General features: G+C 37.3%; 1 protein-coding gene across 1 annotated transcript in view; it reads left to right on the top strand.

The window, feature by feature from the left end:
* Sugct (succinyl-CoA:glutarate-CoA transferase) overlaps positions 1-24,235 on the top strand; it is a 653,069-nt gene that overhangs the window by 133,910 nt on the left and 494,924 nt on the right. The window contains exon 9 of the mRNA XM_050142381.1: positions 8,603-8,698. Coding sequence (XP_049998338.1) covers positions 8,603-8,698 — 96 coding nt within the window. The remainder of the gene's footprint in view (positions 1-8,602; positions 8,699-24,235) is intronic.

Consider the following 24,235-nt stretch of genomic DNA (forward strand, 5'->3'; position numbering starts at 1 on the left):
GGATAAAGGAAGGTCGGATAGGGGAGCAGGGAAGCACACATCTTAATTAAGGGAGCCATCTTAGGGTTGGCAAGAGATTTGGTGCTCCCAGGTGCCCAGGGCGATGTCCCCAGTTAGTTCCTGGGGCAGCTGAGGACAGAGAACCTGAAATGACCCTATCCTATAGCCATACTGATTAATACCTTGGGTGCTTTTTTCCAGTCTTTCTCTCTTAGGCGATCTCTCATTTAAAGCTTAGTATCTTGTAGACAACAGAAATATTCATTTTGCTTCTTTAATCTGTTCATCTACTTTATTTCTTTATATTTGAAAATTGAGATAAGTAATATTCAAAGTTATTAGTGAAGATGTGTATTGATTGAATAATTTTGTTGCTTTTCTGCTGTTAGTGTTCTCAGTCATATTTGTGTTTCAGTAGCTATGGTGTTATTCGCTTTCTTTGTAAGTTTCTTGACCATGTTTGTTCCTCTTGTCATTGTAGAGTATTACTTTCAGTATTCTCCATAGGGTTGCTTTGGTGTACATTAATCCTATTATCATACTTATGTCATAGAGAGTTTTTGTTTTTCTTTCAATTATGGATAATAGTTTTTCTGTGTGAAGCAGACTGTGCTGGCAGTCATGGTATTTGTGAACTTGCAGTACATCTTTCCAGGTACTCGTGGCTTTCAAAGATTTTTTTTTTTGGCAGGGATAAAAAGCTGTTATTGTGGTATATTTTCTTTTATATGTGACTTATGATTTTATTTGTGGATTTTGCTACTTTCCTTGTTCTGTATGTTTAGTACTTTATGTATTATTTTCTTGTGGTCAGTTTCTTTTCTAGTCTTTTTACTTGGTGTTGTGTGTGCTCATTGAATCTGTATAGCTATGCCTCTTTTAGTTTGGAGAAGTTTTCTGCTATTATTATCTTGTTGATGATCTTGTCTATGCCATTGCTCTAGGATTCTTTTCCCCATCTATGCCTATATTTTAAAGCTTTTACTTTTCATGGTATCCCAAAGTTCCTGTGTATTCCTTTACTATGTTTAAAAGTTTCTTTTCATATTCTTTTCTTGTATGGGCTAATTACTTTTTCTTCAGTACTGATGTTCTTGATCCATTCTATGTATAAGGCATTTCCCCTGAGTTTTATATTTGGGTTATTAAGTTTTCCAGTTTCATTTTCATGTCAGCTTGAATTTTACCTCACTGTTTCTATCTCTTTATTTAATTTGGTTTTCAAATACTGGATGGCCTTAATCATTTCATTCAGCCTTGTATTTGTGTTTTCCTAGGCATCACTTATAAACGGAGACTGCTCATTCATTTCCTGGCCAGCTAGATCTGAATAATCACTCAGAAACTATATTAATTACAACTCTGCATGGCTTATTAGCTCAGAGTTCTTCTTAACTCACATTTGCATCTTAAATTAACCCATTTCAATTAATCTGTGTATCACCACAAGGTTGTGGCATACTGGTAAGTTTCTGGCGTCTCTCTTCTTTGGCAGCTACATGGTGTCTCCTTGACTCCACCTACTCTGTCTGTTTCTGTTCATATTTCTTGTCTGGCTTTGCTCTGCTAAGCCATTGGTCAAAACAGCTTTATTCATCAACCAATAAAAGCAACACATATAAAGAAGCACATCCCACATCATCTATATTCTTCTAGGGTCTTTGATGGAGTTGAAGAATAGGTAGTTATAATTATAGTTTTTTTAGTTATGATAAAAGATAAAATTGATATAAAACTTTAGACTCACAAATATATTGTAACTGTAATTCTTGATACCTGTTATATGTAATCTTACTATGCTAAAGTTAAAATCTTCGTTTTTAATTAGACAGAAAAGGGGAGATGATGTGTGATGTCCTTCTGTATATGTGTTGTTTTTATTCGTTGATGAATAAAGCTGTTTCAGCCAGTGGCTTAGCAGAACAAAGCCAGGTGGAAAATCTGAACAGAGATAGATAGATAGACAGATAGATAGATAGATAGATAGATAGATAAATAGATAGATAGAAAGTAGGCAGACTTCAGGAGACAGCATGTAGCTGCCAAAGGAGAGAGATGCCAGAACCTTGTGGTCATAAACAGACTAATAGAAATGGGTTAATTTAAGATGTAAGAGTTATTTCATAAGAAACCTTAGCTAATAGACTAAATGGTGATATAATTAATACAGTTTTTGTGTGATTATTCAGGTCTGGGTGTCAGGAAACAAGTGAGCAGTCTCTGTTTACAATACCTCACACATTTCTTCTCTTTAAACAACACTAAATATACGCAGTATGTTGTGCTTGGATATTTATGTCTATGTGTATAAGAAATATAGTAAAAGAAAAAGAAGCAATGAGTTTGAGAGGGAGTGATGGAAAGGATATGCCAGGGGTTGGAGGGGAGAAAAAGGAAGGAGGAAAATAATGTAATTATATTTTAAATAAAAAAAGAGGCAAAGCTTCAAGTAAAAGAAAGATAGATGATATAGTCAGAATGACAAGAGGGTTCCAAAAATATTTGGAACAAAGGGAAATAGCTGACTTGTTAAAAATCTTTTTGGATATGGAGGAAAATTCCACATGTCATGACTTAATTTGGGGTGGTCTACGTGGCAAGGAGCATAGAGGGAGCTGGGTCCTGGGCAGGTCCATACATTTGGAGAATAGTATACCTTTTAATTCTACTAGACAGAGATGAAACTACATCAAGGCATGATCTTATTTCTTTAGGCTGAGGGATATGACTGCTTAGGGTAACCATTATCTTTTTTATTGTCTTTATTGAGAATATTTTTTTCTGCTCCCCTTCCTTCCTCCCCTCCCCTTCTCTCTCCGACGATCCCCATGTTCCCAATTTACTCAAGAGATCTTGTCTTTTTTTCTGCCTTTCATGTAAATTAGATTCATGCATGTCTCTCTCAGGGTTCTCTTTGTTGTCTAGGTTCTCTGGGGTTATGAACTGTAGGCTGGGGTAACCCGTTATCTTAAAGGAGTAGGTACATGCTGCAATACAGCAGAGAATAAGTAAATCACCAAACTATTGAAAAAAGCACACCATGTTACCTGAAAACTTCAGAGCAAGAAGTAACTAGTAGCTGGCCTGACAGTATGTTTATCAGGAAAGCAAGTCTCTGTGGTGAAATCCCGGGAAGAAGATGTGCCAGCTTAACCACAGTCTGGTCAGAGCTTCAGTGATTATAAGATGTTGAAATGTTGCAGTTCCTGGGCCTAATTACTTATTAATTTGCATTGTCTTGGCTCCATATTAGCTACTTATTACCAACTTCTGTGTGTTATTTAACATTTTTATGATTTAACTTTGGCATGTCCAGACCCATAGCTTCTCCTAACCAAAAGACTCAAAATGCTGTCAGACAGCATCTGAGGCCCATGATTGACTGAATTTCCCATGCTTTTCTGCCAGTATCTTTTTTTTTTTGGCCTTGGAACTTTTACATGTTATGTTTATTCTTTTTCATCCATCTCTTTTCTCTATCAGGTTCCTTAATACTTATTTTATTTTCTCATGTATTCATAAGAACAAATGAGGTTAGATTATACTGCATCTATCTATCTATCTATCTATCTATCTATCTATCTATCTATCTATCTATCTACTATCTGTCTCCCTATCTGTCTTTATTTCTATTCATCCCCACATCTAGCACAGTATATTTCATATAATAATTTCAAGCATTTACTTAATCAACAAATACTGATTGCTATTTAAATTACTAAAACTGTCAGTGTTGAGGTTCTGTGTTACATGCATGAGAGTATAAAAAGGGTTTAGGATACACAGCATTTCCCATAAACTTGTCCCTAATTTAAAAAGAACAAAAGGAGACACAGATACCATTATAACATAGGGAAAACAATGGAGTTGAAGTAATTAAGTAGCTGTGTGGCCTCAGACAAGTTATTTCTCTTCTATATTCTTTTATGTATCCATGTATAATGTTAAACTATTTGATTTAACACTGTTAAAACTTTGGTATTCAAATTGACTGTGCAACTAAAAGTACACTAGCCTCATGATTTTTCCCCATGTTCTATCCCTAGGGGACTTGATTCAGAAGCTTAGGGGTATGTTACAAGAATTCCTATGCTCCTCTCTATTGTAACAGTGATACATGCACAGCTATAACTGTGTTTGAGAAGAACTAATCCAGTGCCTTTTAGTTTTGACATCTTATTGCCTTGTAATTGTAGAACAAGTACACCTTAGAAAGTATAGCAGAAATTAGTTGTATTAAGGTACTTTATTCATTTAAAGCCAAGAAATATTTATTTGTTTAGGTAAAGAACATGGGGCTTGATAGAAAAGATGATGTTAAAATTGATGATTAAGACTGGGTAGAGAGGGATGAATAAATGAATGTTTGCTTAGTATTTAGTGTAGCATAGTTATTGGCCACAATATACAGAATTGCAACAGGAGGAAAATGACCTGTTTTGATGCAATGAACCATAGTTCTAGTTTTCTTTTTGGTTTTATAGTTGATTTTTTCTTGTAGATGAAATATTCTATTCAGTTTGCTTGTTGGAAATGTAGCTTGTGATCAGGTGGTGACAGGAATCACAAGGCTTCTTTGTGAAATAAAAGACTGCAACATTCCTCAAGCCTCTAGAGGCTGTGCCTTTTGTGATCCACTTAAGGTTAGTCCTCATTGGTCTTCTGGTTAGATACAAAGACTATCAGGACCACTGTGTTATTTAAAATAATAGATTTACTGCAGAATTATTATTATTAAACCAAAGTTGGCTTTTTTTTTGTTTAGATGAAACCATATAAAAGCAACATTCTGAGTAAATTATATAGCGTCCACTTGATGAACTAATGAGCCTAAGTTTAGGGGATGAAAGTAATGATCTAATGCAATATTTAGAATAAGTGTTTAGTATGTAGTTATTAACCTAAAAGTCACATCCTGCATTCTTTTAATTTGTGAAAAATTTGTCACTAATTGCCCAAGAAACCTCTGATTTTTCATACAAAATCACCTCATAGCTGTTGACTTTCTCCCCCTTCTCCTGCCTTAAAATACAGTCCTATAAACAGCAGATCACTCTCAGATTTGTATGCCCTCTTTAAACATTGAACTGCTAAGTTTAGCCCCATTGCTCTCTTTTCAAAAATAGAATCCTTCCCCCAACCAACTTTGTCTTTGAGAAGCTACCAACAAATCATGGTTTTATTTTAATGACAACTGGTTTAAAATCTTATTTAACCTTTCTACCCACTGAGAACCTGGTGATTCTGAAACACTTTGGAGATTAATCACTGATGTATAGAGGAAATGGATATTATCTTCCACTTAGAAGTAGTTTGATAGGTAAGTTCTGGTCTTTAATTCAAATTTACTCCAAATAAGGCAGGGTTGGGCAAAGAAAAGTCAAGCCTGATCTTCATACTGATTACCAAGACATCTATGGTTATGTGTAGAGACCCTGTCTCACAACACACACACACACACACACACACACACACACACACACACACGCACGCATGCACGCACAGAATTGAAAGAGAAAAATAAGATATCTAAGGAATAAGGTAGCCAGGTTGATGGTCAACCTTGAGTCTAGCCCTTAAGTATTTCATTTTAGGATTTGCAGTTTCACTTTGATCATTTCCCCATCTCCTGCCTCATGCATCTTTGCTGATGCTGCTGTAGCAAGCATCTGTTGACTTTGAAATAAGAGAGACATAATAAACAAATAGTGATTCATTTCTATGGTATTTACCTTTATGAATCTGAATTCTAACCCTGTAGTCTCATCAGTGTTTTAGATAGTGACTTTCACTGGGATTTCCTTGAATGAAAAAAAATACATAGGCCCTAAAAAGAGATCCATGAAAGAAGTATCTGTCTTACAGAACTCAGACGTCAGAAAATGTCCCCAAAATTCAGGAAGAGGCATCATGAGAAAATAATTACTATTTTATCTCTTTTGTCTTATCATTTAACAGCTTAAAGGAATAGTAGGGTTAGAAGTACAGTTGTTAATTGAAAACTTCGAGATCATTTACTAATTTGCAGTTTGTGTTTATATTGTCTGTGAGTTACATCATATGCTTCATCCCAAGCACTTGGTATATTGTCTGTCTATACATTAGGGCTTTAAATATTTTATTTGATTTTGAAATGCTTTAAAACCCATAAGTTTAGCTAAAATGATCATAACTTTATAGAGAAAATATTTGGAGGTCAAAGAGGTTAAATTAGATGCCAAAGTCATATACCTACTTGCAAGTTGGAAAAACTTAGAAACCATGACTCTGGAATTCCCTTCCAGGGCATTTTTCACGACAAAATGTTCTTTTGATTTTGCATTTTGAAAGACACAGAAGTGGTCTGTGAAATGATCATTAGCACTAGGCAGTCCAAGCAGCCCTGGAGTGTTTCATGGTTCAAATGCCCAATACCAGATGGAAGTCCAGAAGTGAATGACTCAGAATTTATTAGCTTTGCCACCTGGGTAGTACAGCCAAACCAGCTGCCACAAGGCAGTTCCAATTTCAGCAGAGCAGTAAATGAACACAAAAACGAGTCAGTCTCCAAAATAGAGGAAAATGGTTGATAAAACAGCAAGATGCACTCAGCATGTTTCCTATTGATATCTCTTGTAAGAGGCACACTTTCCATGCCGGGCACAGGGCAAGCAATGGTTAAGGCACTTTGCCCTGAAAAATCAATATCTGAGTTGTTCCAGAAACTTCTAGCAGTTTGGGGTGTGTGAATTACAGGCTCTGTAGGTGCCCCATCACAACTGATGGCCTAAAGAAGGAAAATTAAGCTTAATATCGAAGCTATGTCATGAAACCAGGTATTTTCTTGTAAATTATGAAATCCCTCTTATAGTTTTGATATCTGAGGCCTATATATCTAGGGACCCTGAGATCCCTTATAGATGGTCATAGAAATCCTGCCATTATCCCCATTTTGCAGATTTGAAAGTTTACAGGTTGTGCCTATGATCCCAGTACACAGCAGGAGATTTGCTGCAAGTTTGACGCTAACCTGGCCTATAAAGTTTGTTCCTGGGTATCCTGGGTTATAGACTGAGGCTCTGACTCGAGTTCAAACCACTAGCAGATGAACCAAAATCAAAATAAGAGGGTTTTCAGTATCTGTTCCTAGAACATTAAGATCCACAGAATGAGGTTGAGGTTTCTTATGACCCCTAAATAGATCTATGGTGCTCAAAACAAAATGAGCCTAATAATGAAGGCATGTGGATCAGAGCAAGTTGAGAGAGAAAGTAATTTCTGCTTAAATTAGGAAGGTTTGACCATTTTTATTTCATTTAACTTTCTTTTTATTTATTCGTTGTGTCTTTCACTTCATGCATCTCGATCCCATTCATTTCCTGTCTCTGCATTTCTCTCCTCGGCCCTTGCAGCCTCCCCGCCCTCCCCCCCCATAAAATTTAAGAGAAAAAAGAAAAAAAATAAAAAGGACGAGGGAATCTCATCATGGAAGCTGCAGTGTGACATAATAAGTCATACAGTAAACCCCTTTGTCCATATATTGTTACTTGCAAGTGTTCATTGTGAAGAGTCTTTGTACTGGTTTGAGGCCTCTGGTTTCTGCTATCCTATCAATACCGAGCGTTCACTGGAAATCCTCGTGGTTATCCTGATGTTGCCCTGTGCTGTGTAGATTCTGCAGCTTTGGGCCTGCAGGACTGGTCCCTTCATGTGCTCCAGCACAAGTGGGGAGGGCCAATCCTGGTTCTGGGCCTTGGTAGTTTCAGGATTGGTCAGTCTGTCAGCTCTTCCTTGTCCTCACCACCAGGGTGAGCTCTCCTGCATTGCCCTGGTTATGAGCAAGGGGCCGGTCCAGTTTTCCCATTTTCATCTCCTCAGGACCAGATCTCCCACATCTACACCTTCAGGGCCAGCTCTACTGTGTTGCCCAGGCATGGCAATTGGGGCCGCTCTCCCAAGAGCTGCAGCAGACGAGGAGCAGGGCTAGCTCCTCCAGTTTTATGACCTCGGGGCCAGCTTTCCCACCTGCTTCAGTCATTGACGGGTGATGGAGGGGAAGGAAAACTTATTAATGAATTTTAAAAGATCTTGTATTTCCATGTCAAAAATGCTTGGGCATTTTTTTCAAAATGCAACTAAATTGCCTGAATAGAATCTTGGCATTATTTCTCTTTATATTATGAAAAGCTCAGAAGACTGTAGCTCCTTGCTTTGGTTTACCGGCCTTAGTGATGATGCAGGATGTTTAGTGTTATCATGACGAAAAGAGTAAGGGCATAGCCAGAGAGGGGAGTTCATATACTAGTGACTAACATATCCTGTTGTGGCTTTTTTTCCCCACCCAAGTCTAGATCAAAATGCCTATGGCTTTGTTGACATCTGTCTTCAGATGGCCTTTTCAGGGGATGAATTTCTTTGTGTTTATATTTCTATACTGATTATCATTTAGTCAGGAACTAACGTTCTCTCTTTGTGTGAAGTAAATATAGACATGTATATGTTCTCACTGAATTTGGGTCTTTTCCCCTCTATGATGACAGGAAACAAAGTGGCTTTATAGTATAACAGTTTCTTAATTATTACAGGCAAACTAACTCCTTTTCCTCCTATTTTATTCTGGCAGGTGGCATGTTTGACCCAAGTAGGTGCTAATTATCTTATTGGCCAAAAGGAAGCAAAACGCTGGGGCACAGCTCATGGTAGCATTGTTCCTTATCAGGTATGACTTAGCCTTTGTTATTATAAACCGCAGGTCTGTACAATTTGACTCTGGGAATATTTTTTTTTAACAAGTCCTCCAGGGTTCTTCTATAAGGCATCTCTGACTTATTATAGCAAGGTTCTATTGTTCTTTTAATTTTTTATCGTATTTCTTCACCAGAAGATTTGTGACAGAACCCTTAAATGGATCAAAGGAACAAACAGAAAGGAAATTACTTTGGAGCTCATAATATGATCGTTTCTTAATTTTTTTCTTTTTTCCCCCTCTTTCACCCAAAACCTTTTGTTACGCTATTTACTGTAGCTACTTTTTAAAGCATGGTGTGTTATCATGCTAGTTGTAAAACAAATGTTGCTTTCTCCATCTGACAACAATATTCTCACAGGGTTAGAGTCAAGTGAAAATCTGTGTGTGATGGATCTTCATCCTTGGAGAAAAACAGATGGTTTGAACTGCTGTTCTTTATTAAGTGTCTAAACTTAACCTCAGAATTTCTGGACTTTGACTAGTGCAAGTGAATATGGAAAAAACCGCGATCCTTCAGAAATGACGAAAACTCCACTACTTCTTCCAAGCCACCAGCCTTAGCCTAGCCTAGCTGCTTATTTCTTTGCATTTCCTTTTATTTGTCAGACTTTTCATATTATGTCATGACGGTCTTTCTCATCACTCCTCTTATATCCGGAAGAAACGTAGGCAGTGTACCCTGGAAGTATCTGCTCAATAAAGGAGTGGATTTTGCTCTAGCTATTTCAACATGCATATTCTTGACTGGAAGCAGAAAACTCGGATTTTTTTTTGTTGTTGTTGGGAAAGCCACCAGCACTTCCAGTCATCCTTCCAATGTTAAGAGATTATTTCCTTGGCTAGGCCTAGTTTTATTTCCATTTATTTTAAATACAAATTTGAGGAAAACAATCCAGTGTGAACCCGGTATGTTTCCCGCTCTTGTTCTGTTTTTGGCCCTTCTGCACATGAGACTGTGCTAATATTTCCTGGTATAAATGCTCTTCTCAAGCTGAGTTACCTTCTGGGATAATTATAAGTTTGGAGGATTTCTCCTTGTTTTTTTTTTTTTTTTTCACTAGTGGATTCTTGACCTCTTTAGGGACATTTGCTTCCCTAACTAAGATTTTCTAGTGGCTGGCTCTAGACATCAAGCTAGACTTTCTTACCTTGATTCATAAAAGTCATTGTACTTTTGAACTGATTAGAAATAATCAGATTCATTATTCTTATTTTTTAGATTAATAAAAGATCTCACACCCAGATTGAATGGAGAGTTTCCATCAGTGGCCTCTTGGTTCTGTGCTTATGTATTTTCCGTTATTCTGCCAGTGACAACAGTGTGCCATGGTTTCAGGTCTCTTCAACTCTTTTCACTGTTTCTTCTCATGCAGTTTGCTCCTAGATCAAGGCTATGGTTAAGTGATTCATAATTATGATTGATGATGAAAATTCTTGAGGGAGTTTTAGCAAAGCACAGTGTTAGAATTTGTGTGAATTCATCTTAAATAATGGAAATCCAGGCTTCATCCTTTGATGTATATGGAGAAAGCAGCATTTCTGAGGTGGATAAGTTTGTAGGATAATTCTAAGTTACATTACAAAATATAAAAGTTTTTTTCATTTTCTTTTGGGAAAAATAGAATATCCATTTTAATAGCTTGCTGTAAAGCTTAGCGATCTCTCCTGGGTGTCCATACCTAGAATTTTGGCATCCCAAATAAACTCTTAATTATTTTACTGTGAGGAGAAAAAGAATTCAGAATCTTTGGCATTTATGTAGAAGGTTAAGTGTATAAAAGACTTGTGTAACTGTATGTGTGTTACGTGTTTTGTGCACGTGTGTGGTTTTCTTCAAGGATAGAGATGCACTCATGGTTGGGTCATCTTAGCCATATTAAATGGATAGAGGGCTATTTGATCACAGTTGATTGTAAAAAATGATATCTACTTCAGTCTTTCCTTAGGACCATAGAATTAATCTGCTTCCTCTTGTAGAGAACTGGTTCAGCGCAATAATTTAAGATTAAATGCAAATTCAACTTGATTGAAACTAATATAACAAGGTGGGTCCTAGATATTCTTCAAGATTCTTGTCTATTCACAATTTTTGAATAGACCTGAAGAATATTTTCATGAGCTAATTTCAAGGTAATTATAATTAGTTTCCTATGATAATTATAGTTTTGTTTCTAATTTGCCTCTTATTGTCTGAGTTTTTAGCCCAGTGTCTATAATAAAGACCCTGATAATTTTGGGAGGTTGTTAAGGCTCTCAGCTTGCTTTCATTCAGTTGTTGAACTTCATTTAGATAATCATAGACCTTGAATACATAGAATATGTGTTTTTGAGAAACAGCGATTCCTCATTATATGTTATTTTATAAGCATGTAATTCTTAATTTCTCATATCAGTTATCCATTGATGTACTTTCATTCTTAATTATTTGACTGCTAACTTTTATTTTTTGTATGTTTTTGAGACAGAGACTTGCTCTGTAGCCCAGTTAGGACTTGAACTTTTGTTCTTCTTACCTTAGCCTTCTGCCTAGAAGGTTCAGGTATGTGATACCATACTCGGTTTGCTGGCAAAATTTTAAAACTCAAGTTAAATAAAAGTAGAAACTATAGATAGATTTTTTGTTTCTGTTAAGAAATTTTAGTTATGAAATTTACAGGTAAATGGACAGAACTAAAAATAACTATTTAGACTTATGTAACCTAGACTTGGAAAGACAAACACTATATGATTTTTCTCTTATGTGGGTGTTCGCTTTTAAGCTTTACATATGTGCGTTTCATTTAGAATACACATAGAGGTTAAGTAACTAATAAGCGACCATTTTGGAGGAAGTACAGTTCAAGGAAGGAGAAATAATATAAAAGGTTGTAATGGGAAAGGCAGGGAATAGAACAGGAAAGGATAAATGTGGAATGGGAGGGTGGAGTAGAGGAAGGAATACTGGGAGGAATACCTAACACTTTTGAAAAATTCTTCTGTAAACTAATACCGTAGAGGGGGGAGGGAAAAGGGAGGTGGGGAGGAGGCAGAAATTTTTAATAAAATAAAAAAACCAAAAAGCCCTCTAATACCGTTGAATTTCCTAATACACACACACACACAAGGGGAGGGGGATATTAAATATATATTACCAAATAAAACCCACATGGACTACCTCTTTTGGACTGTTGGGTCAGTGGTGTCATGTAAATCCCCCATAATATGACAGGGTATTGCCAATTCTATTGTATGCCCACCACAACTTTAAGATCCTGTAACAGAAGCCATTACATATTTGAGTCAAAGAACCCTGGCTGGAGAACAATCTAGCTGGTACCTTCAGCTAGATTCAATCTAACTGGTCGCTTCAGACCTATTGACTAGCACTCATACTGCTGGAGGGTGCTTCTATATGCTGTATAGTCTTACCCAGCTCTGAATCCTGTGAGCTACAATAATGACATAGCTGATAAGATATGCCCTCTGGTGCACCAGTGCCACAAATGTTTGGGAGTTGATAGTGACACCATTGTTCCCGTGTTTAACCGAAAAATGTTAGTACTGATTAAATGTAGTATTGTACCTATTCCATGCCTGAATTCAAGCAGCGAATATGACCAGTAAAAATACGAGCATGCTGAGTGTTTACCTTCCAGTTTGTGGCTATCTCTTGCAGGTGGTCACCAACCTAACCTGCAGATCCTGTTACAGTCACCTATGCTTTGTTTTGTGTCTCTCTGTGTGGACTACTTCATGTCTCTTTACAGATCATTCCCACTGTTATTCATCTATAGTTGACTCCTTTCAGTTAAACTTGATATAGTCAGAAGAGAATAACTTTGTTTTTTATTGTACTCCCTAAACTCCAACTGCATACCCACACATTCTTAATTCTATTCCTTCCTGTGTATATGGGACAAATCATTCATTATCCAATTTTGCTTACCTAAAACACCATTCCTGCACTTTATCTTTTCTATAACTTGCATATACAAACATGTGGACATAGTTTACATCCTCAAAACTCACCATCTAGAAGGGTGTGGTGCATATGTAAAATTAAAGGCTGAGCAATGTAGGGAGGCCCTGTCTCAAAAATAAAATAAAACTAAAACACGAGTACAAGTAGTGTTCAAAGGTTGAACACTTACCTAGAATACGAAGGGCCCTGAGTTCCGTTCATACTTTTGCAATAAATGAAGCAAAATACCAAATAACTAACCAATTAAAATCAAAATAAAACAAACTGGACCAAATCAAAACCCACCTGCCTACTTGGACTCCAGGGCATGTTTCTTTCTGTTTACCTTCTACTTCTTTATCCTCTATGTCACAAAACCTTTCCAAAGAGTTTTGCGTGGTGTTTTCTGGAAGGAAGTGGTGCACCAACCATCTCTTCTAAGATAGCTCTTATGCTTCACAGACAAAAAGCTTGAATAGTGCGCGGACCTTGGGCAGCCACAGGTGTTCAGGAGTGGAATAGCGTGGGCAGTGGACTTGTATGCTTCTTTCACACTCCTTGAGCCCTTCAGGCAAAACATCTTCAAAGAGATTTTTTTATTTAAATGACCTGATCAATCACATCACGATTTTTTTCTAGACTTTTCTTCTGAAGAAGCTTCTAACTCAAGAGATAGAAGAAAACAGTTACTTGCATGATTAAATGAAATACTGTCCTCTTTACCTCAGTTTGGGTTTATTCAACCAAAGACTAGAGCAGGAAGCTGTGCTTTGTTATTTTTCACAGGGTCATTATGCTGTGTATTTAATTTGGCCCAGGCAGAGGCACAGACAGGCAGTAAATTCCAAGCGTGAGGAGTCGCAGCACTTTGTTATCATTCCTTAGAAAATGTCCAAGTGCTATTAAATCATGCAGATTAGGTAACATTGAGAATATTTTTATATTTTTTAGCTCACATTAAGAAGTCCTCTTAAATGTCAAAATTTAAACAATACACATCTGTCTCTTTTTATGTGCGGCTTTGTTTTTAAATCACAGTCACACTAAGGCACTCAGTAAAGTGTGAAGATAGAGTTTGAACAGGCATGCAACTGCGCTGAATACTTAGCCTAGTTGATGAAATGGTAGTTACTCGTAGTGTAATTACCATCTGGATGCCACTTAATTCCCTTTTTTTCATTTATTAAAAGGAGATCAAGAGATGTTAAATGAAATTGCTTTGTCTTAGCCTAGATTAGAATCATGGCTTTAAAATTCAAAATTTCATTTATTGTCATATATATCCAAATTAGAAGTTCCTTCAGTCCTAGGTGCAACAGAAGTTAGATATTTGTTTCTGTTTGTTACATAGAGAACAAATTCTTCCTTTTCATTGTGTGTTTGAAAGGTAATGTATTTATTATGATTCCAGAAAACAGAAAGCATAGTACATGTCCTGGCTATGGAAGTATATTTGAAGTATGGAATGATATAAATTTTCCTGTATGATAATTTCAACTCCCTGTTTTTATTGACCTCGGAGAGTCAAGTAAATAACCATTTCAGTTTTGCAAGTGACAGGCACTAAGAGACAGTTAACAGGTACAACCTAGAGGGCTTGAAGTTTGGAGTTAGACCTGGAAGAATTAAATGAGGCAGTGTGGGCTGGGTATCTCACAGGACTCCACGAAGGTCTCATAAAAGGTAGCTCCAATAGCTGCAGGTGAGTTATCATTACAACTTTGTGAATAGTTTCTGTGAAAGTCTAAAATAGTACCTAAGAAAATACCCAAGGCAATTTATGGTTGAAATAAATAAAGGTACATGGATAAAAATTTAACGTTCATGAAATTTGTAGTTTAGTTCATTTTTAAATCTTAAGTAAAGATTAAATAGAAGGGAGGAAACATGATGTAGTATATTTTTCTATCCCAAAAATTTTTCCTGGAACTTCTACAGAAATTGTAATATTGAGATATTGCCCAGCTGTAGCAATATTAAAAGAATTGTTTGAAATGAGGAGGATAATATATAGCAGTTAAGTAATTAAAGGAAGTGAGGATTTAGCTTAACGAATCGTTAATAAAGATACAATACAAACCCTCAGTCAACCAAATGGAAAAGGACAATATGATTTTCAGAAGTAATCTCTGACAAGGATGGGAACCTCTCTACAGATATATGAACTTGTTATTGAGAGCACTCAGATGGGCAGCTCTCCCTCAGCCGACAGAAGGCTGAAGAGATGGCTCAGTGGTTATGAGTACTTAATGCTCTCACAGAGGCCTGGAGTTCAGTTCCCAGCATTCCTGTCAGGTGACTGCTACTCCAGTTCTGTGGGATCTGGTGCACTCTTCCAGCCTCCTCAGGCATCCGTACGCGTTTAGCATACACTTACACAAACACATAGATGCATAAAATCTTTTAAAATGTGAAATACTATGTCAAATACATATTTTTGTAATAATTATTCATTAAAATTTTATTATTAAAAATAAAGGCAAAAAGACACTGAGCATGCTATATACTCAAGTCTTCCTGCCCAAGTTAGAGGCCCAGTTAAAACTCATAATTGTGAGTGACTAAGTTACCTAAACTCTCTTTTTCTCTGATTCCTTGTTGGAAGGTGAGAAACATATTGTAATATAAGTATTAATATAATATCAGGATGAATTTGCGTGGCCATTTTATGAGTAAATTAATATGGATAAAGCATCTAAGAACTGGAACATAGAAATCACTCCTTGCCATCACCTCTTACAGTTATAATGATTCTTACTAACTAGCTACTGACTGTACAGGCTATTTAAACATTCTTCTTTATTCAACATGACATTTGGTTCTTTTTAATACTCTTTATCAAATTTCTTCACACAGGAAATAATGTTATCGGTTCTTCATGTGCCTTGAGAATGCAAGAGAGGCAGATGAAGTTCTGAAAGACCTCCAAATGTTCTCTAACTCCTCGCCTTTCCTTGGGCATCTTATTCTTTGCCTCTCACTGAAGCAGGTTTAAAATGCTGCAGTTGTTAAATGGGGGACATTGTGATTTTTCAAAAATCAAAATGCTTCTTTAACCATCATACTACATTATCCTTGAGCATCAAAATTATCTGAAGTGTTGTAATAACAGGGGTGGCGGGTCGCTTCCTGCCACTGGGCCACTTCCAGCCACCCGGCCGCCCGCACGGCTAGCTTTACCCGAAATAATTACACAGAAACTGTATTCTTTTAAACACTGCCTGGTCCATAAGTTCCAGTTTCTTATTGGCTAGCTCTTACATATTGATCTAACCCATTTCTAATAATCTGTGTAGCCCACGAGGTGGCTTACCAGAGAAGATCTTAACCTGCGTCTGTCTGGAGTGGGAGAATCATGGCAACTCCTGACTCAGCTTCTTTCTCCCAGCATCGTGTTCTGTTTACTCCACCCACCTAAGGGTTGGCCTATCAAGGGGACTAGGCAGTTTCTTTAGTAATAAGAAATCACTCCCACATCACTGAAGTTCGGGAATTTTGTTTTAAATCAAAGAAAATTAAGCCTTTTCTTAGGGGAAGCAGAGTGGCAGCTATTATGCCAGTAGCTGGCACATCTTTCCTAATTTTATCTGCCTCTTGGACTGCCCAATGACCTATTTTCTTAGAATTGTGGCAAATCCTTGCCAATTTATTTCAAAGTAACCAGGGCCTTCAAAGAAGGCTTCATTTTGCTCTAACAAGAATCTCAAATTAATGTGAATTGAGGCATTCAGAGGCTTTGAAGTAAATACGTGAAAGATACCTGGCCCAACCTTTAGAAAGAAGGAGCGAGAGGTCACAAAATTAGCACTTTAATTTACCAGAAAATGAAATTTAAATTCTAAATTGTCATTGTTAATTAATTTAAAATTGGCGGAAATTTCTGAAATACAATGTTAGGGATATGATTCAGTGGTACATCACGCACTCTGCAAACCATATAACTCAATGTTACACACACACTCCATATACATGAAGCCCTTGAATCAATTCCCAACATTACAAGAGCAAAAATAAAGTTAAATGAAACACAATCTAATACATTTGCTATGACCCAGTAACTCATTTTTAAAGTAAAAAGTAAAATGCTTTCTTTTGGCTTACATTTCCAGAGGGATAGAGTCCATCATAGCAAGGGTGCATGGAATGGGAGCAGGAACACGAAGGTAGCTGATCGTGTTTCATCTACTCATAGGAAACACAGTCAGAACAGGAAGTGGGGAAAGGCTATGATAAACCACCAAAGCCCACTCCCAGGGACATCCTTCCTCCAGCAAGGATTCACTTCTTAAAGGTTCCTTAGTTCCCCCAAACAGAACCACCAGCAGAGGACCAAGGATTCAACTACAAGAGCCTATGGGAGACATATCTCATTCAAACTAGAACAGGTTGTATGTTAGAATTTATATGGAAGTTTATGTCAAATGAAAATGTGAAATGAATTTTCGTCTACACTATCAGGAAAACATTTGCAAGAAAAATTATTAATAAAAAGAGATAAATTACCAGAAGTGTGGACTTATTGGTCATCAGAGAATTTAAAGGTTATCAGTGGCATAAGCCACTGGGTATGGATGTATAGTATAGTTCAGCGGCAGGATGTTTGCCTGTTTGTCCACAGCCTCAAGTCCTGTTCTCCAGTATTGCAAAACAAAAGCCTGGGAGGGGTAAGTGTTTACAATGAAAGGGAGCACGTAATGTATTGGATGCTGAAGCGAATATTTATTGAAGACCTGAACAGATAGGGGGAGTAAATATGCTTCTGAGTGGGGCTAATGAAGGAGGAGCACCGACAAAATCATATTAAGAATTTCTTTCTTCTCTTCTGAGGGTAGGAGTAGTAAATGAGAGATCTCTTGGGACCTGACTCCCAAGAGAGGTCTAGAAGTGCCTGCATGGGTATCAGCTACATGTTTGTTAGATGTGTCAGGTTCTGGTTCACTCTGTGAACAGAGCTGATTCCTTTTCCTTTTATTTTATAAACTTATTTATTGAATCTTTAGGGGTTTCACATCATGCACCCCAATTTTGTTCAAGCCTTGCTCTAAAAGTACGTTTGAATTCCCCTTTTGTCATTTTAGAAAGAGTCCACTAGATGTCACTCTTGTAACCTTGTAATGGGGATCATATTTTTCAGTGGGGCCTTGCATGAATCCCCAACCAAGATCTTATTATTAAATGATTTCCATCCCATCCCAAGGGCTACTGATATACACACTGATTACTTAAGGTAAAGTTACCTTTTTATTTTGATTCAAAGTATTAGGAAGGATTCCTGGAAACAATTTTCATTTTGTTGAATTAGCACTCCTGTTCACTGTCTCTCCTGCCTGAACCCCCACCCCATTGCAGGAGCTGGTTTGTCATTATATAACCTTAGCATGGGATATGCTGCCAATTCTCTGACTAGATCTCTGAGAGTCCACCACCATGGGCTCCCGATTACAACAACACATACTAACACACAACCTTGATCTCTGTGGAAATTATTGAGAGCAGAAAGGAATGAAGGCTGAATTGTGGAATTAGCATCCACTTGGAATATGATTGCTAGAAGTGCCAGGCTTTCTGAGTTCTTGGAGTGTCTTTAGGGTAGTTTTATAAAGAAGATTAAGTCTGCTCAGGAAAAAAAATATTGTCCAACTGTAATCTTGCATGTAGTTAGCCTCAGCTATGAAATGAATATAAGAACATTTGCAGGTACAGTAAGATCCTAAGGGAGATTATATACTTTGAGACATGTACCATGTCATTATGAAAGGCCCTATTAACAGCTGGTTAGGTCTGTACTTTAGGGAATAGGATTGGACAGATTAAAGACCATTCTTTAGAAAAGGCCACCCTGAGAAAAGTTAGTTTCTTGAAATAAATAAGCTGCTTACCCAGTTCTTCCTCTTAGTCTGATGTGGGTTTTCACCTGTTGCAACAAATGTAGCAGAAAAAGGAGTAAAGCTACAGGTGTGTGTATATTTGACTGTGTTTCCTGAGCATGTGTATTTCCTCTTCTGGAAGGAGGAGACCTGATTTTAACAGGCATTGCTAAATGAATGAAAATGTTTAATTAATTTCAGTCAAGAAAAAATACTCTTATTCACACAAAAGCAATATAACTTTATCTTGAGTGCCATTGTATACTGTTGAAAAAGCAGCTGAGATGTTGTCTTCAAAGTGTCTTCAAAGACCTTCCCATGGTCTTTTATTATGATTTGATTGGCACTGGGAGAAAAATTAATTTTACAGCATTTTGCCTAAATAATTTTTATATTTTCAAAACAGTACTTAGGAACACACTCCTAAAATGCTCATTCCTATTTCATAACTTTTACTTTTACTTGTGCATTGCTAGGGTTTTAGTTGACAGTCTCTTTACTGTTGAATTTTCCACATCCTTCCTTCTTATTTGTCACGACTGAGACTCAGAGTTGTCAGGGATAGCATCATATATAGATGTACCATTTGGATTGGAGCAGGGGCTTGAAATTAATCCTTGGAAGCACGGCTTGGTTTTGCAGAAGATCTTCATTCATTTAATAACGGTAACACTATCTGCCTCAAGGGATGCGGTGAAGAATTGGCACATCAGTGTGTTGAATTTCGGTGGCACAATGTCTGATAGCTACTGTGTGCTTAGTATGTAGTAGTTGTTAAAAATTACCATATCCATTCCAGCCACAGACCTGTGCTTATCTGCATTTTGCAGCAGTCCGGGAGCTGTGACAGAAGCCCCCTTTCTAACAGCGTATTTACCGAAAGAGCTCCCTATTATGCACAAGGCCTCTTTTCTCCAGCCCGGGGAACATGAGGAGAAACGGTGACAGCAGGAGCAGAGGAGCAAAACTGCAGAGTGGTAGGGATACAATCCATGCTAGCACAGCAGGGAGAGAATTTCTCCTTACAGTTCAAATCTGGAATGATTATTTGCTTCTGTCTTTGAAATGGTGATACAACTCAATAGAACAGCACAGTTAGCATTGTCAGCACATTACATCACAGGCCAGTCCATAGGATTGCCAGTACTATACCACAGGCTAGCCCATAGGATTGTCAGTACTATGTCACAGGTTAGCCCTTGAGCCCAATAACCAGTTTTAAAGATTGTTTTCCAAAGAGGAATCATTGAAATACAAATTGCACTATCCTGGTTAATGTTTTGCAGCATGATTTCCTGATTTCTTGTTTCTTTATTGTTTTTAATGTGTTGGGATGTCCTCCACCCCTTTTTAAGTTCAAGAAGGACTTCTAGGCTTTTGGTGGTCATAATTCATATCTTGAGGTCATTGGGATATTGCTTGGGTAGCAGCTTTCCATCCTCAGAAAGCTACCATGAGGCAATCTGAAAAAAAAAAAAAACAGCACCAAAAACTTTGCATTTCTACCATGAACAACACTGTGGATTTACTGGACAATATCCTTTGATTATTCATGATGGAGACTGAAGCAGAATAAGTTGTGTTCATCTGATGTTTAAAATGGAAGAGGATAGAGAGTGTTTCAAAAATGAGCATTATAAATTAGAAAAATAAATTAATTTTCTTTCTTGCTAGAGTTTTGAACTACTTACTGTATTTCTTTTTGCCTTTTTTATGTGGTTAATATTAATGTGTACATTAGGCAATTGGTTAAAATGCATCTCATAAAATCTTAAAAGAGGGGGAAATCATTCTTTTTCTCCACTATGTCATTATTGTTTCCATTGTAGGAGTCAAATTAGTTAAGTTCAGTTCTAGTTCAAAGAAATGGGGGGAGGATTAGGGAACAAGACTTATAATGGTGTTACTGTGTAGATTGCAAAAAGAATCTGAGGTTTGTTCAGCAAATATAATGGTGCATTGAGGTGTTGTGTTAATGTGGGGGCCAGAAAATGAGTTCAGTGTTTAGTGACTCGGTTAAGTGGCAGCTTAGGGTTTAACCGAAAAATTGGGAGAAAGTTGATAAGTGCAGAGGAAGCATGGGACTCAATTTGATCCAGACCTTTCTAGAGCTATGATGGTGGGATGCGGAGAGAGAAGGGAAAGAAAGAAATTCAGTGGTATGAAGATGCCATGGTGATGACAGCAAGCCTATCTGTCTGGTCAGAAAATCTATAATTTTGTAAAAAGTAAAAACTCTGATACTTACCTTCATGTAAAAATGTGGAATCACAAAAAGAATAGCAAGCAAGGGTTCTCTTTCCACTTTTCTTTCATAAAATTTTTAGTATGAATAAACTAATAGAAACAAATGAAAATCGGTACTTATGGGTGAGTGAATCTAAAGGAAATTCAATGATGGGGGAAGGGATGGAATTAAAACATTTTGAACAGAGAAGTGATGAAAGTAGAATATGTACAATAAAAAGTGAGACAAGAATGTAGAAAATAATGATAGGATAGTAGTTTCTCTGTGCACAAGACACCCATGCTCAGGAATAGTGTGTTTTATGTAGCGACAGTGGAGACAAGGGGCATTTTGAGCGTTTTCTTTTCACCAAACTTTATTTGAGAAGCAGATTCAAGATATGGAATCCTTTCACTGAAAAGTGTACACACCCATATGTGTTCGTCATCTTACCTGTGATTTTCAGAAGCTTTTAAAATCTCTTGGATCTGAGGCCCTTTGTCCACCTGAATATGATAAAGACAAGTAATTATAGAAAGAGCATTGGAAAATTAGACAAATCCATACTATGAGGGAAGCCATAGCCTGCAACCAATAGATTTCCCACAGGTATTAGTTTCATAAATTGATTAGTTGTAGAATCAGGAAAGTAGTGGAATTATTTGGGTTTGATTTCAAGACCAGACAGAGATTGATACACAAAACAACCTGTGATTGCTGTAATAGTGCTCACAACTCCCTCACGTTCAACCTTCTGAGCAGGAACAAAAGCTGTTCCTTAAAATCTCTCCATTTTAATGAATGAGACCATGATCAAATTAATGAGAGCTTTATGTTCAAATTGGTAGCATTTAACAAAGTTTATACCTTGTAGGAAATCTGGAAATACTTTAAGTACATTTATGGAAGGACATGAAAATATGCCACATATCAAAGAGTAGGAGCTCACAGAGAAACTTCTGCACCCATTTTACAAAGTAAAAGAAGCCAAAGTAGTGGGAAAAATGGGCAAAAGACTGTTCAAGTGAGAAAAGGAAGGCCCCCAAGTGTGGCAGGTCAGGTGTAAATAAGAAGCTACTCCGGCTATAAAGGAATTCAAGAAACAGCACAAAAGGCCCGAAATCCAGAAATAAAAGCTGTTTTATCCATGAAAGGCAGAAGGTCAACGGGAAAATCAATGGACCTGCTTGATCATGGCGCTCACGGGAAGAAAGAGGATCTGGAGACTCAATGAATGCTTCACTTTGGTCTTTGTTGAAATGCAGAAATCTCCACTGTTATCATGTCTTTTGAAGCAAAGGGGTAAGATATGTAGTATCAGATCAAATGGTTGTAATAGAACAGGATGTTCTGCCTTATTGAAATTGTGGAGATAAGTAAATTGCTGAAGCTTTATGACATCCATCACACACGTCTGAAGAAACTCAAGAGAAGACCGAAGTGTGGAAACAAACTATTCAATTGCTGTTCTTTCTACTCTTGCTTGTGATCTCCTAAAGCCTTCTGAGGCAGTCCTAAAATCTGTGGACTGTTGAATCTGTTTCATGCTGATGGATCCCAAAAGTTGCAGGATCACAGGGCACTTAGTATAATGAATTCAGAAAAGCATTCTGTTTTCTATAATATCCTGGAGCTGTTTGAAAGGGTAAATAAATAAGAACCAGGAAGAAAACCCAAATATCATTTGTTTAGGCTTTTAAAGAGCTAGTTAGAAAGTTTTACAAGAAAGCTATTCCAAATAGCCATTGTGGTTTAAGAAGAATATTTTGCCACACATAGGTATTATAGAGGGGCAAGGAAGAATGTTTCAGCCTGCTGTTGTTACAGATGTGCAAACATAGCCCGCAAACATGATTTTTGCTGGACTTCTCAGCAAAAGTTCATACACATTTATAGATACCCCGGAAGAGCAATTACGTGGTGAAGTTGCCAAGGTTGTAAGACCAAGCTCTTCTGGCTAAAGAAATTCTAAATCAACAGGAATAAACTTCTAAAAGTTTATATAAGGAAAGAGTAAAGTGACAGAGAAATACTCTTCATTATGGAAAAAAAATCAGACTAAACTTGTAAAAGTGTGGACTCAGAATTATTTAAAAACCTAGTTTTATCCAGGAATGAGCAAAGACATTAGATTCATTGTAGATATCTCCAGAAAATAAATCAACAAAATGATAGAAGGTCTTAGAGATAAGATGTGTTATGAGCAAGCTAATGTGTTGAGTATCCTTTTGTTTTGGGTGGTAATATGTCAAATGTGAAAACGCAGCATGAGAAGGATCTGGTTTCAAATTGCAACTCAGTCTTCAAGGATCGTTGTGAAGAACATATCAAACACACATGGAAGGGTCTGTTTCCTTGGCCCACGGCAAGCACTGAGGGCTTCAGAAGGAATCTGATGACAGTAGCCTCTGGCTGGAAGAAAGCATTCAGACTCTTGCTGACTGTGGGAAATGTGGTGAATTTTTGCACCAGATGCTCACTCACTCACACTCTCTTCCACTCAGCTCACGTAGAACTTATTTTAAAAGGGGAATGGTATAGGTTTTAGCAGTTGTCATTGTCCCTTACAACTTTCTATGTTTTAGGAAGCTGCTTTTTTACCCTAATGTATAGATTAACACAATAGCAGAGGAGGAAGGGAACTCTAGAGGTTCTCAGATAAAACCTCCTTCTATATGATGAGGACCAGGAATGCACAGGTGAGATGATATCTCAGGAAAATAAAGGAGAGGACATATTACCAATTTATGAACTGATATTTTTAAATTTTTACATGTCTGCAATGAATTGTGATCATATCTACTCTTCTCTCCTCTTTCAGTCCTTCCTGGACAAGCCCAAAAGGTTTTCCTTCCAATTTTGTGTCCTTCTATTGTTTTATAAACCACTGTATCCAGTTAGCACAACCTATATGAACACAGGTGTGAGTCTGGCCATTGGAGCATGGGAAATCTCCCAGTGGCCATACCCCAAAGAGAAATGATTCTCCCTCTCCTATCAGGCATCAACTGTCTATAGCTCCTCAAGTAGGGATGGGGCCTCATGAACCCCCACCTATCTATACTAGAATTTTAACTCCGGTCACTTTTTTAGTAGTAGAGTTCGTGTGCATCCCTTCTTTGAGTTGCGCTGGTGACGGGTCTCTAGATGTCTGAGTTATTGTGGTCATTGTTGGACTCCTTGGTTAGAGATTTTCCTTCTATTACTTTCTGTAAGGCTGGGTTTGTGGCTACGTATTGTTTAAATTTGTTTTTATCCTGGAAAATTTTGTTTTCTCCATTTATGGTGAATGAAAGCTTGGCTGGGTATAGTAGTCTGGGCTTGCATCCATGGTCTCTTAGTTTTTGCAGTACATCTATCCAGGACCTTCTGGCTTTCATGGTTTCCATAGAGAAGTCAGGTGTAAGTCTGATAGGTTTACCTTTGTAAGTAACTTGGCCTTTTTCCTTTGCGGCTCTTAATATTCTTTCTTT

The sequence above is a fragment of the Alexandromys fortis genome, unplaced genomic scaffold, assembly GCF_014885135.2.
Source record: "Alexandromys fortis isolate MF-2015 unplaced genomic scaffold, M_Fortis_MF-2015_v1.1 scaffold_5, whole genome shotgun sequence".
NCBI lineage: Eukaryota > Metazoa > Chordata > Mammalia > Rodentia > Cricetidae > Alexandromys > Alexandromys fortis.